Below are 14666 nucleotides of genomic sequence, written 5' to 3' on the forward strand. Positions count from 1 at the left end.
AAGGAAGAGTTGGGGCCACAGGCGGCACCCGCACTGTCCACGATATGATTGTGTGCAGTGCAGGGGCCCCTGTCAGCACACTGGGAATGCACACTGTCTGCAATCACAGACAGTGCACATTCTGAGTGTGCTGTGTGCTCTGGTATTGACCTTGGCTCTCTCTGACAGCTGAAGCCAATGCTGTTGCTCTGTTCTCGCCGGCCAGCCAGGTGGAAACACCGTAATACGGTGGTCGAGTGGCCTCCCCACCGCCGTATAGGTGTTCCGGTGGTCAGACTGTCACCATCATAGTGAGGCCCTTAATGTTGAAGGTCCGATTCGAGGGGCATTCTTGAAAGAGCTACATGAGGACATGACAGAAGAGAAGGAGTGTGAAGGGATATGGACAAACCAACAAGAAAAATCCTCTGAATGGGAATCCTGACTGGAGTGAATGCATTTGAAAGCCTTAGCAAAGAAGCTAGGGAATGGTTAAAAAAATATAGAACTTAGAGAGCCACACAAAAGATCTAAGGGGGTTGTAGGTTTATTAAATACAATATAGACCCTAAAGGAACTTATGAAAACAACATAACCCACATTGTCTAAATTACTTTTTTATGTGTAGCCCCACTGTATTAACATATATGTTAAAAATCTGTCAAAAATATTATTGCAAAATGATTGATCTCAACTAAATAGTCACTAACATGGCTTCCTCTAAATTCTGAAAATCACAATTAGGTGACTTAATGTTTCTTTTCATTAACAGGTAGAGATTATTTACAATAATACTCAAATGAACTTGCATATTGATCATATGAAATGGTCTTTGGTTCGAGGCTCATAACATCAACAAGGTGAACAGATGGCTGTTCCAGAGATCCTGTGCCCAGCTGGCAATCTGTATGACTGGAACCCAGAGATTATTGTAAAAGAATGGCTCAGTATTTAGTAGTGCTCATTCAGGTGCATAGGTAGTGGCAGTAACAATGAAAATATTACCTGGCTTCTTTTTGGCTGCTTCCTGGATCTGAATCTTCTCAAGCTCCACAAGACAAGGGGGTTCTATGACACACAGGAGAGAAACATGGAAAGTGAATGGAGACTAGGTACACATGCTGAATTAAGTATGCTTAGACTGCCACTTTGTTTACTCAGTGTCTCTCATGCAAATTCTCTATAGAAGATGACCACTTACAGACATATTTATTCTTCATAAATCTGATTATTTTTAAACTTTTAATTTTTACCTTCTTTGATTTTGTCATGTGGTAGCCTTAAATTACATTAGTATAAACACTGGGTGAAAAGATATTTGAGGACATTTTTGTTACACATTTGCTTCTTCAAATTAGGGTCAGAATGCATATCACGATGGATGTTGTCAGAACTCTTTCAGACAGTCACAGGACAGGCAAAAGCTACCGGGCCAAACATTGGGGGTTGAGGCCTTTTTACTCCTGAGGTCCTGGGGCCCAATTTATTATGGGTCCAAAATAAATGGGCCACGAACCTCTTCAGAATTTGACTCCCAGTGGTATTATGGGTGTAGCAGTCCAGGGCCTTTCTTGAGAGAGTGGGGGAGGTAGATGCAAGGGGTGAACACAGGCTCACAACTCCAAGTAAGTTCTATAACAGCAATTCATGACTAGCGAGTCAATTACCTTCTTTTATGGAAACAGAAGTATTTAAATACAAATACAGAGTTAAATATGACATGCACAAATAACCCACATAGTCCCCAATGTACTAGTGTTTTATAGGCAAGTCCCACTTTCCTCTCTTTAATGGTAGTGGTTATTCCCCATTCACAATAGATGACATTCAGCTTAGGCCCCACTAGCAGTCCAGATCTCAGGAGTCCTGGACTGAGTCTTCCAAAGTCAAAGGTGTTCCAGGGCCTAAAGTGCTATTAAGCAAAACAATGTTCCCCAGTACCCTTTAGCCCAGTGATCCATTGTACCTGCTCCTAAAGGGGAGCTCTACTGGAATCCCGGAAAGCGTTTGGACTCAGATGTCCCAGAGGTCTTCAGAAGCTGCTGATGGTGTGCAGCAATCTTGGCTTTGTATGGGCATTGCTGTTCAACCATGCCGCTTTCTCTGATGACACCATAAATACCTCTGTTCCTTCTCACAGATAGGGAGATGATTTCTGGCTTTCTGATACTTCAGTTGAGGCTCAGGCATGCACAGGTCACCAAGGCATCTTTTTCCCTCGATGTTGGCAATGATCCTTGCTCTTCATGTAGCCCCGATCTTGTATATTGGGTTGACGACTTTACCTCACACACGAGTTAACAGCTTGATCTTCACCGCAGTAATGTAATCTTCAAGGTGGCCCACTCTGCCATACGGGGTCACCGACTTTACTCCACACATGGGCTATGGCCTGATTGGCATGCCAGTAAGGCAACTTTTACAGCGGGCTCCTCCGGCACACAGGGTCGCCGATTTTACTCAGCACACAAACAATAGACACAACAGTAAGGGAATCTTCATGGTACCCCCATTTTCCCTGCACACGAGTGATGGGCTAAAACCAAGGCTAGCTTTGCATTAGCCCTCTCCTGCATATGGGGTTGGTGCAATAGCTGCTTCCTCACACCTCGTGATAAAGATCCACTCACCAGGAACCCCCCTACCGGACCTCGCTCCCTCCAAGTCTTCTTCTTTTCCTCACAGAACACAATAGTCTTGAAAAGCAGGCAAGTGCTGGTGCTCATGGACAGGTGGTACTGGTTTCCCTGGGTGATGTCCGCTCAGCCAGCTGAGAGACTGGCAGACCTTGGCTCCAGTCCTGTACAAAGGTATATGTTTTGCAGAGCTTCACTTCCTTGACATATAGGCTGACTGTCTGCATGCAGTTGACAATTTTGGGGTCCTCAAACTCCCCTTCTTATTGTCCATATCAAACACAAAATGGATTTAGGGCCTCATTACGAGTCTGGTGGTAACTAGACCACCAGACTCGTGGTGTCGGGCAGGACCGTTGCTGCTGTGGCAGTCTGACCATCACATTACGACCCTGATGGTAAGACCGCCAGAGTACCGCCGACTCCGCTGTGATCGGTGATCCTGACGGACTACCAGTGAGTGCAGGTCACAATCAGCCAGGGCGGCTCTGCACACAGTACCACCCTGCTGATTACGACCTGGTTCTCTGCCAGCATTTTCATGGGGATTTCACCGTCATAAAAATTCTAGCGGAAAACAGGTGCAGGGGGGCCATGCACTCCCCATGCACTTGGCTTAGGCAGTTTCACCGCCATGGAAATACTGGCAGAGAACAGGTGCAGGGGGCCAAAAGGGGGCCCCTGCACTACCCATGCACTTGGCGTAGGTAGTGCAGGGGGTCTAAGAGCACTCTTTGATGTATACTTTAATGTGTCCTTACTCCAATGTATGTCCCACTCAGCCCTCAGGAATTTAGCAATACACAATTCTGTCAGGGGATAATTTTCTGCCTCCTCATGTGCATCCACGTAGCCCTGGGTCTCCCAAAATGGAAGCCAGAGTTGTACCACTCAAGGTACACATATACTCAGCACATGCATGCAACCATATGCGCATTGCACACCACTACTTATTAATTTGATGTAGGGCAAGAGTGAGTTAAGCACACAGCAGCAGAACTTTATATGACTGAGCCTGTAGGCCTCACTCCAGTGGCACAAGTAAAAAGACATGTTCACCCCTAAAGATCAGTACAAGGTATCCTGCCACCACTTGTGCTACTCAACTTCTGGTAAATACAGTAACCTTTCACTATCATGTGGGTAGCACTTTGGGCCCTCCTCCCAGTCCGACAAGACCACAATCTGTGAGACAGGCCTATGTTGTGGCATGCACATATGTTCTGTGTTTGCTTATGCCAACAAGAGACTAAGATATCTTTGAATCTGGGGCACTCAGAGCAGAGCTACATGTCCGTTACCATTTGAGGTGAGGGTCTTTCCCATCAAATCAGATGTGTAGTTTTAGCTGCAGGTGTGAATCTTATAAACTGTGGCAATGCACCTCTTCAGCAATCAAAATGTGCTGTCTGCAGCACCTGCACACATTACATTTCTAAGGTATGGAGATTGATGCAAAGAGAATACCTTAGAATCACAGAGAGATATGTTGTAAGGCTGCATTTGAAAAGAACTGCTGAGAAAAAATTCAGGATTCAGTGCAAAATAAGGATGTCCTGAAGAAGGACCTGGTTCAGGAACACCAGCTTGGAGAAACTACTCCTACAATTGGCAAACAAATGTATCGTAAATACAGTTAAAAACTATTTAAACACAAAAATGTTACATATTAAAAATATAGCCAAAAAGTCAGTGAAAGGGAGCACAAAGGAAGTATATCTGCTATTTCTATCATGGAGGTCTGTTTTTCAAGGCACACGGGAAAACAACAACTGCACATGAATGCAGGATTCTCATGATGGGTGAAGGATTCATGGCGTGCCAAGTAGGCCACACGAAATAGGAAACTGATGAAAAGAGAGAATGAAAAGTAAGGATGGGTAAAAAATAAAAAGTTAAAGGCCTATTCACAAACTGTGTTTTCTAGTTGGTTGAGTAGTACAAAAGTAGTACTGCTAAAGGGCTACAAAACGCCGTTCACAAACATACACGTGTGAATCTCCATCTTCCCTTCTCCTATCTTTTTTAGGGGAAGATCCTCACACGTAAAAATGTAATTTAATTATTTATAATAATTAAATTATTTTTATTTATATTTTTCGTGTTTCAAATATCTCAAAATAAAACATATTTGTTATGTAATTACAGAATATCTCAATAATCTTTTGATTTGATAAATTGAGGTAACTTTATCTTTTATAAAAAATATCATTCAATTGTTTTTAACTAGTTTGGTACACCACTTGCAATAATTATTAAATCATAATTTTTTTTACTTTGGGTGTGATTTTTTTTTTAAAATAAACTTAAAAGAAATACATTTTATCAAATGTAATATACTTAAATTAATTAAAGATTTAATTCATTATGAAGATAATATTGCTGTAACATTTTTCTATTTTGTTCTACATTAAACATACATATACTAAAACAGTTTACCATAGTGCAAGGGTTTCTGCACCACAGGCACAATTGTTTTTGCATAGAAAGTGACACCTTCCTGCACAAACTAATCCTTAAGTATATTCTCCTCTCCATGTGTGCTCTCCATGTGTGCTGTGGATTGCAGCACACATAGAAAGAGGAACTTCAGAGAAAAAAATAAAGATATTTGTTCTCCTTATGCCTCTGTTGGGTAGACACATAAATTTGGCACAACCCAGGTTTACAATTTGTAAGCCTGGGTTTGCATGAAAATACATGAGTTGATGCATGAGAACATCCATACTCTATCCATGTAACGCCTACCCGACGCAAAATAATGCAAGTCACCGCTAAGCACTGTGTTGTATTACTTTCTATTTACTAAATAACACAAAGCCATGCAACATTTGTGTGGCTTAATTAATGGATAAAGGGATTTTATTTTGGGGCTGCACCACAAACGTGATGAAACATTGATGCAAAATCACAGTAAATCTGGGCCTTTATTTGGGAAGGTTAACAACACACAATGGCATGGAGTAAACTTTCTAGGATACTACAAAATGGAGGCTCGGGGTCTGCCAAACACACACCTTTACATCTGGGCCCCTCCTCAGCTTAGACAATATAGATCACTGATAGCATTTAGGCGACAGAGTAAGTTGGACAGCTGTTTTAAAGCAGAGATTGAACTAGACTGTAGGCTGGGGATCCTCTATGAGTTTGCTTTACCCAAGGTATTTAAGAAAACAAAGGTACTTCACGCACACTCACCCACCTAACATCCAGTAGGGAATATTTGGAGCATATTGTTAGAAGATGCAATAAGCCCCATTAACAGAATCATGCTTGATAATTATAGTCAACTTTTAGAAGGAGGAGTTCCTCAGTTTCTGAGACCATCTAGCTGCTGACACTATAGGCAGACTTTCAAAATTTAAATGCCTCCTGGTAGAGGCCTGTCTAAGAACACTTGACATAAAGAAGTGGATATGTGAAATTAATACTCTGGATGTAGAATTGAAAAAGTGGGAACATGCAACAAAAAGATATCAAAGTCGTGTAGGATACCTCAAGGCTTGCAGTAGCACATCAAGCAGCTCAAGATGGCGTACGGAGAGATGACTTGCCATTGTTATAGTGAAATAGCAAGTATCAATAGATCTTCTTCACAAAATGAAACAGCCTGCCTCCTTGATGAGAAACCACTTTTTATCAACTTTAGGTTGTATCAGGCACCAATGAGGATTATGGTCTGGTCCACAGTCCCGGTTAAATGCATCAAATGTGAGAAGCAAGCAACCGACGACCTTCATTATGTTCTCCAAATGCTCAGCATTGCAAGAATTCTGGCTAACCGTGAGTAAAGCAATACAAGAGATAGTGGGTGAAAATACCCAGATGATACCAGTGAATCTTCTATAATTTATGTGGTGCCTTCCTGGGTGATGCAGATAAATAAACTACAAAAGTATTTTCTTTTCTATCTAGTATCAATTGCTAGTTCTAGAATATGAAAATACTGGAAAGACCATTCCTATCCAAAGCATAAGAAAGGCGTGTAATTCTAGTTTCATGTGGCATCCCTTCCTGGAGTGGTATTAATGCGTTGTCACTCAACCAGTCCTAGGATTAGGAGCCTGAACTAGATCGGTGTAGGCTTTAGGCCTAAATTCTTTCTCCGTGTACTTTTAGCCAGTCAGATATGGTATAGTGGCACTGATGGATAGGAGTACAAAATAATAAAGAAGGCCTCCCACATGTACGACAGGCCTTCTTTCTTTCTTCCTTGTCACAGGACATGTGTAGAAAAAATAGTCAGCACCCTCAAACTCCCAATGCACTGTAAGGATACATTCTACACATCTGGCTATTGTTTTATGTTTCTCAGGAACAAATCTCAGTTTTGGAGGTTTGTTTCTGAGAAACAAACTGCTTGTGTAAGCTAGTCACCATGAAAAGGTGGCCTTCCCGAAAATTATTTTCTGCTGTATGGACTCATTCCATGTTTGAGGGAGCACCTTTTATGAAAGGTTGAAGGTATTCTGTAAATAGGGTGGGTGGTCTGCTGCTGGCTTGATGGAGGCTGGGTCTTTGCCATCTCCTGAAGAGGTTTTAATGGTCCTCTGTACCTTAAATATTTAGCTGTTAATTTATGATTGTTGTGAGTAAAGATAAGGTCGGACGGTGTTTCCATTTGGTTGGGCATATTCTGTATTGCTATAGTACTTCACAAGCTATTTCCCAGTGCCTAGTTGTTGGAGGTGTGTGGGTAGGGCGACATGCTGGGTGGGTACAAGTATGATGGATCTATGTTTGGAGTTATTTTGTTAGGACCATGAGGATGACCAACTATTTAGCATATCAATTCTACGTTGCATGTATGCAAATTTGTCTTTCCAATGTGTTTTGTTCCATATTTGTGGGTTTTGTCCATCTGTGTCTTAGTATTCATTGCTGACAGGTGACAGGCATTCTGATTTCTTACTTTCTTATGGGCATCAACATAGGGCAGACCGGTACCGGTGTATATAGTGTGTTTATACCAAAAGAGGATTATCATACTAGCCTACAGATTATGATACGAGAAAAACTATGCACCCTTTCAGAGGCATGAATATTGTCTATTGCCATACATTCACGCCCCATGAATACAACAGTAATTGAAGCAGCAATCAATGTTAGTGACATAACAGAATCTATGCTAGATTTTAAAGATATAGTAGCATCTGCGGTAGTGGTTATATTTTTGTGTAATAAATAATAATAAATAATAATGATAAATAATTTGCTGGATCCAGTATGCATGATGAGCTAATATGATTATGGCCGAAAAGAGTTTAATATGATGTATTGAAATGTGCTGATAAGTGTAATTTAGTTATACCACATTTTTATGAAAATTCCATTTTTGGATCAAATGGATGCTGTTTCTGTCATTCACTGCAGTATTCACCCCCTCCCGTCCTGTTCCTCTGCGCATCTGCTCTTCCCACAAGCTCCACAGAGAAAAGAAGGTGATGTAACGGTGTATTCCTACTGTTAAGAATACCATACTTTCAATGAACTTTCCAGTGTTCCTGATATGTTTCGAATTCCAATGCCCTTTTTCTGTAATTCCGCTTTTTATATGGGTCTTATTCATTTGAGTGAAACAATATTATTAAATATTTCATATTTTGTTTGAACATCTCTGAATGGCATTATCATGGAACATACTGTATAATTACTTTAAATGGCATAGTGCTTTTGCATTAAGGTAATGACGTTCATATTTCTGATTTACTAAAGAGCTGTTACTTATGATAATACCATGAATTTGTTTTTGTTTTGACTAACTTTTGCTAATTTATTATGCAACAACTGTGTATAAGAACCCCTAGAATCTAGCGGTAAGGGAGAATTGTTTTTATCTTTCCTTAATGCTAACAGGATGCTGTTCGACCTTTCTTTCTGATTCTACTGCTAATTTGGGACTTGGAATGATTTCTGATTTCGACTACTCTGTATAACTGTATTCGAGCCTTTATGGCATTTATTCTGTATCACTTGATTTTGAGAATTTGTAATGAATCTCTTTCACCTTTCTCTGTTCTAGAACTCAATTATTGAGCGGTCTCGTTATTGGATTTTGCTTCTTTCCTCAAAATTGATGTTGGGAGGGTATCTTTTTTCAGTGGGAGAACCTTCTGAGGTAATGTTTTAGGGGTTCTGAATTTTGGGATGTCCTGAATATTGGAATAGGATTTTTGTTCCCACAAATACAAGGACAATGCCTATATATCTACAATAACAACAAGTGAATGAAATAAGAATAAGAGCAGCACTAAATGTTAGTGACCTGGGCTGACCTCTTAACCTGCTAAGGACCCAGATTTCACCTACCTTCCCTAGGGGAGTCATAGAGTGAAAACAAAGACAGGCTGGGTTCTGAGTACTGTTTACAGTGTTAGAGCAGGAAGGGAAATAAGCGGACTCAGTGTCCACTTGCCGTCCAAACTCCAAACATGACTTCATACTCATTCCAAAAAGGCTTTACACTGTAGACAACAAAATCGAATAGCTTTGTTGATGTCTGTACTGGGAGAAGGTATTGATCCTATAGCTGTTCATATGAAGCAAAGAACCTTCCAAGGAAAGAGGTGAAAACACCAACATGCATTAACAAGAGGGAACAGAGCAAGGTGTCACTGCTTTGTCCCTAGCCCATGAGGTCATAATGCATGTTTTTATGGCGCGAGTTCAAAGCACATTTTTAACGTACAGGGCAAAATAGATGAAACAGGAAGAAAGGTGCAAATTGGCTAGTCTAAAATGTGTATATGGGCAGGTTTAACCCGTGCATGGAACAGAAGGGATACCAGGGTTGCCATAAAAATGACTTGAAATAAAATAACAACATAAAGTAAATAGAAAAATGATCCAGGACTAAAATACATGTGGGCGGGAATAGATTATTCAAACTGCACCTAAATACTGGGATACTGCTGCTGCCTTTCCAAGGTGCAGTATTTACCTGCTATTCCAAGGTTTCTTAGGAAATGATGAATAACATGCAGTATGGGCAGTCAACATGCTAAATTCTGCATTTTTATATTATTTTTTTGGGACCTTTTTCTCTTGTCCAGCCTAAATCTGTCATGAAAAACAGAAGTGGATGCGATAATTATTATACAATTTAATTCTCCAAATCCTTGCAAAACAACTATTGCGCAAGGATCAGAAATGAACTGGTTATTTGGAATCAGGGCACTAGTGTAAGTAAACAAATGATATTGAAAATGCACCTCCCGAGAAAATGTACCCCATCAGAAATAGGTTTTTGAGGGCCGATTGGGTTTAATAGTTTGTGGAAATTCGATGTACTTTGTAAAACACAGAGCAGGACTTAACTCGGATTAGAGGAGACAATTATCATAGTAAAGGGGAAATGAATAGAGGTGCAAGCATTTTTTCAGTGTTTTTTTTCGTTCTATATATACAAATATTTTCATGATGCTTCAATATTTTGAAAGGGTGGAGGAATATACTCCCCGCCTACTAGATCTTCCACATAGTGCAGAGGTTGCATGTTACAATATCTTAATTTACATATTGACCTGCAAATATTTCGTATTCACACTCAGAAAAACAGATTGTCGATCACAGTGCACATTGTGCTGCGGCTGAGAATTTTGGCATAAAATCCACCCTGGTTTATTCCATTCAGTCAATTCCTCTCTTTAATTCCACTCCATTCTTTAATTCCTCTTTCGCTTTTTATTCTTTTCTCCACTCCAGTTCTTTTATTTTCTGGTTATGTTATTGGTGATTTGAGGTGTTTAACAATAATCTCAAAAGTCTACAGTTCATTGGTGGTGTTTGAAAAACCCTGCGGCATGAGTATGAAATGCTTGCATTTTTTTCTAAAGTGTATATGATACAATGTGTACAAAAACGTATCAGAAGAGTAGTTGTGAATTAAAGGAAAAGTAACCAAGTTTTTGGATGGGTGTGATATTCAGGCAGTAATGGAGATTTCATACGTACTCTCTCTCCAGAAGCAGAAACACCACTCGGCGGTCGAGACTTGGCCATCCTTGTAGGTGTCGCAGGAGTTGAAGAAGGGCCGGATGCAAATCTCGTACTTATCCAGGTTGATAGAGGATAACTCTGCTTGGTCCAGGAACAGGTCACTGTTTGAGTCCAACTTGGAAAACATCCAGCCAATGGAGTCCTTGCAACTAGCCACCAAGTTCTTATCCAGCACTGCAGATGGAGACAGGGGTTGGAGAAAGAAAGGGGGATCAAGAACCGATAGACAGACTGAGAATTATTTCCAAATTATATTGTAAAATGCTTAGCATATTGCAGGCCTGGGAGTGACCAACCAGAAAGCAGGAGGCTGCAATATATTTTCCCCGTCATTATCACATTACTTAAAAAGAATCCGTGACTGGGCCACATTTAAAAAATCACCTGTGTCTAAGGTCCCGGAAAATATCTGCTGGAAATGCATACTATCACTCAGAAGTAAACAGGAACTATTAACCCAGCTAAAATTTTAACAAACCAGCACAATCTTTGAAGCTGTCAATGCCGGCTAAATTTCTGTTCCGTAGTTTGCCAATACTAAATGTCCTGGTGAGCTAGGAAGACGAACTTCCATTCCTTTCTGCTTGTCCCAAAACTTCACTGAGATCGCTGTTCAGCATACTACTTACCATCAGAGGATGCCACTGAACTACATGATAGGGAAAATGACAAAAAAGTAACATATTTAGGATCCGAGGGCATATTTTGGGAAGGATCTATTCTATGCTGTTTCGTGCCTACAAATATGTAGTCTATGGGCTTTCAAGTAAACCCATGGGCTAGGTGTAGCTTCTGGTTTAGACAGAGACACAGCGTGGAAGATGGGCAAAGATAATGCCTGAGGTATAACATTTCAACCCATCTTTTTACTTTAAGGAACAATAGCAGCCTGAACACGGAACATGGACCACCCCACCTTGTCACCAGACAACTCCAATAATGGTTTTATGTTTATTCCTTTCCCATAAATGATCAACATGTGTTGTTGTGACTGTTCAGTGTTCAGAATTCCAATCCTATATCGCTTCCAGAAAAAGATGGCAGGTGAAAATATTGTTGGGTCTTTAAACTTAAGGCAGATGAAATGTGATGGGGCGCAGTGGTTGGGGCTCTAAAATCAGGATAGAAGAAATGGTTTTGGCACATACCTCATGTGGAAAGATTACCAAATTGAAGGATTTCCCATCAGCAGCACTGCCATTTATCCTGCTGGTAACTCATTTGGAAAGCTCCTTCTGACCCACATGTTATTTTAGAGTGAAAAACAAATCTTTATTATCACTCCTATATCAAACACTTAATTTATGGCAGACGCCAAGGAGAGAAACCTGGAACCTCAACTAAATAGATTTTGCATTGGCCCAAGGAAAATGTTCAGCCTCACAGATATCCAAACAGAGTTGAAAAGAGAATAAAATTGACCATACTATGCACAGTGTTAGGGAGGCTTTCTCCGCAGAGCTTGAGAAGCAAACAGAGGGTACTTGCAGCAGGAAATCTGTAGTCCTCTGAGCAGTCATCATTACTGAGCCCAGGTGAAGAACAGGTATTGCATGGATGGAAGGAGTGATGAAGTAGTTGGGCGCACTTGGGGTATTCCAGGGTGAGTGCTTTCAGTGAGATGATTAGGGTGCTCTTGAAGGAGAGCGGTCACGCAATGTCAGCCATAGACCAAACAGCAAGTTTGCAGGCAAGCTGCCACTGGACAGCCCTGTTAAGATTGAAACTACTGTTCCTGTATTGAGGGTAAGAAAGAACAAGTATCTCCTTATGGATAGGCTCAGACAGGGATCCTGCCAGTGGGTGGACCAGACACTGGGCATCCAAAAGCTGGACAATTTTTGAGACACTGACTCCGTGTTTCCAGAGCCCATCCTACCCAGACCCTCAGCAAATGAAAGAATCCAGAGAATTCTAGACCTGATGACTTCTGGTAAGGTAATAACTAGTTAAAATGATGGGATGAGCATCTTAGCAACGCAACATTTAAGATCCCATTCCGCCTTGCTACTACTGACTGTCCACCACCACTTCATGCTATGGTACCCAGCGGGTATGAACTGTTTTTGGACCTGAGTGTTATTTATTAGGCTTCCCCAGACACCGATAGCCAGGTGATGGCACTAAGTATATATATTCCATAACATTTTCTTATCAATATTTTCATGAAGCGATTTACATATGCGACCAGGGATGCATTCCTTCTCCTTACAGGTCAGCAGCAAAACTGCACATGCTACCCAGTGAGTGTATCAAAGAAGGTAACCATTGCTACAAAAACATTTGGGGGCCCCTGAGAAAAATTACACCCAGAACCTGCCACCCAACTGGAGTTTTGGCATCAACCATAGGTCATACAAAGGATATGTGAACATCTGTACAAGATCTAACCTCAGAATACAAAAGTGTAGGAACAAGAATAGTGTATCCAGGACTCTGGAATGACTCTCTGCTGACCGGACAAAGCAACCAAACGTCCAGACTTTCAAACGATCTCTGAAGATGAAGCCTTTTTAATTTAACAGATCAGGATTGTACGAGGACCCGCCTTTCCCAGATAAATTAGGGAGCACAACTACAGGAACACTTGTGACTCTGGATGTAAGGGTTGTATGACGGAACAATGCATCCCATTGCAACGCCTGCCTTTACCATGCATGCCTTTACCATGCATGCATTACAACGCGAATGCGTTAACGCATAACGTTAACCATGCATACGCAAAAATGAACATGCATTTACCACACATGCTTTTACAGCACATTTCGTTGTAAAAGCATGTATGGTAAATGCACATACGTGGCTAAGGTTTTCCCAAACCCCTGACCTAAACACTAAGGGCCAGATTTACAAGGCCATAGCGCCTCTTAGTGCCACATGAGTGTCGTTTTTTTTAATGTTAATGTGGTGTGAAGGAGGCCATTCACCTTCGCCATATTTACAAGGTAGCCCAATGCTAGCATTGCGCACTTTGTAACCCCTTGTTCCACTTTGTACCTGTGCCAGGTAAAATGTATGCAAGGGGTGAGTTCTGACACAGGGAGGCCACAAAAAATGGTGCAGTGAAATCTACAAGATTTCACTGCAACATTTTTTCAGTCATTTTTAATGCCTGCTCGGGGCAGGTGTTAAAGTGCCTATGGGCCTCCCTAGTGCTTTGCTTCATCAGTGCCGTACTTGATGGTGCGAATCCAGCAAAGCACCACAATAGCATTATAAATGAGGATGCTATTTGTGGAAATGAGTGCCATGGTGCGCCCTACTGTAAATATTGTGCGACCATGGTGTACTTAGTTAGGGCAGGGGTGGCGCAAGAAAAGTGGCACATCAGGACCGATGTGTCACTTTCTTCTAGATCTGACCCTAAATCCGGACCAATGCGCCCCCCCGCTCACAGCTGTTTAAAAAAATACTACCCCACCCGAGCTGACTTTTTCTACTGTTATAGTGTTTCTTTGCAAAGTGTTTTTAGTGCCACTCATTAGGGGTTGGTGCACATCAAAACCCAATGTACTCAACACATTTGCGGTGATCTTTAGCAGCATAAAACATACCATAATAGCTGCAGCTTGAACCTAAAACATTTTCCCCACAACCACTTCGTGTTAATTAGGACTCAGGGTTTTTCTTAGCAATTACATTATCCCAAAAAGTAAGGGAAATGTACTCTGAGGAATGAGAGCCTTCCCACAGTCCTTTAAAAAAAATACTGAACCCTGCCCTAAACCCTAAAACTACCCCCAAGTCACAAGCTAACCCATTCCGCCATAAGCCCTAAAATCTGACTCCAGTACTATCCCGCCCCCCACCCTGAGCCCTAAGACCTCCCCGCCCCAAGCATTACAGCCCGCTGTCCAACTAAAGGCTTCTTAGCGCTCCTATGCCAAACAAATGTACAGTGCTGCTAGGCACTAAGGCCCTCATTACAACCCTGGCGGACGGCGGTATTTTAGAGAAAAGTACTGCCAACCGGCTGGCGGTACTCCTCCCCAAAATATGGCATTGGCGGTTTGGCTCAAACCAAACCGCCAATGTACCACTCCGTCCGCCAGG

At 41.5% G+C, this 14666-nt stretch overlaps 1 protein-coding gene across 1 annotated transcript in view; it reads right to left on the minus strand.

The window, feature by feature from the left end:
• The window catches only part of LOC138300704 (testican-2-like), a 101804-nt gene that overhangs the window by 20626 nt on the left and 66512 nt on the right, over positions 1-14666 (minus strand). Inside the window, exons 6-7 of the mRNA XM_069240382.1 lie at positions 10569-10787; positions 985-1047 (exon numbers count right to left, since the gene is read on the minus strand). Of these exons, the coding sequence (XP_069096483.1) occupies positions 985-1047; positions 10569-10787 (282 nt within the window). The remainder of the gene's footprint in view (positions 1-984; positions 1048-10568; positions 10788-14666) is intronic.

This window comes from Pleurodeles waltl, chromosome 6 (genome assembly GCF_031143425.1).
Source record: "Pleurodeles waltl isolate 20211129_DDA chromosome 6, aPleWal1.hap1.20221129, whole genome shotgun sequence".
In the NCBI taxonomy this organism is placed as follows: Eukaryota; Metazoa; Chordata; class Amphibia; order Caudata; family Salamandridae; genus Pleurodeles; species Pleurodeles waltl.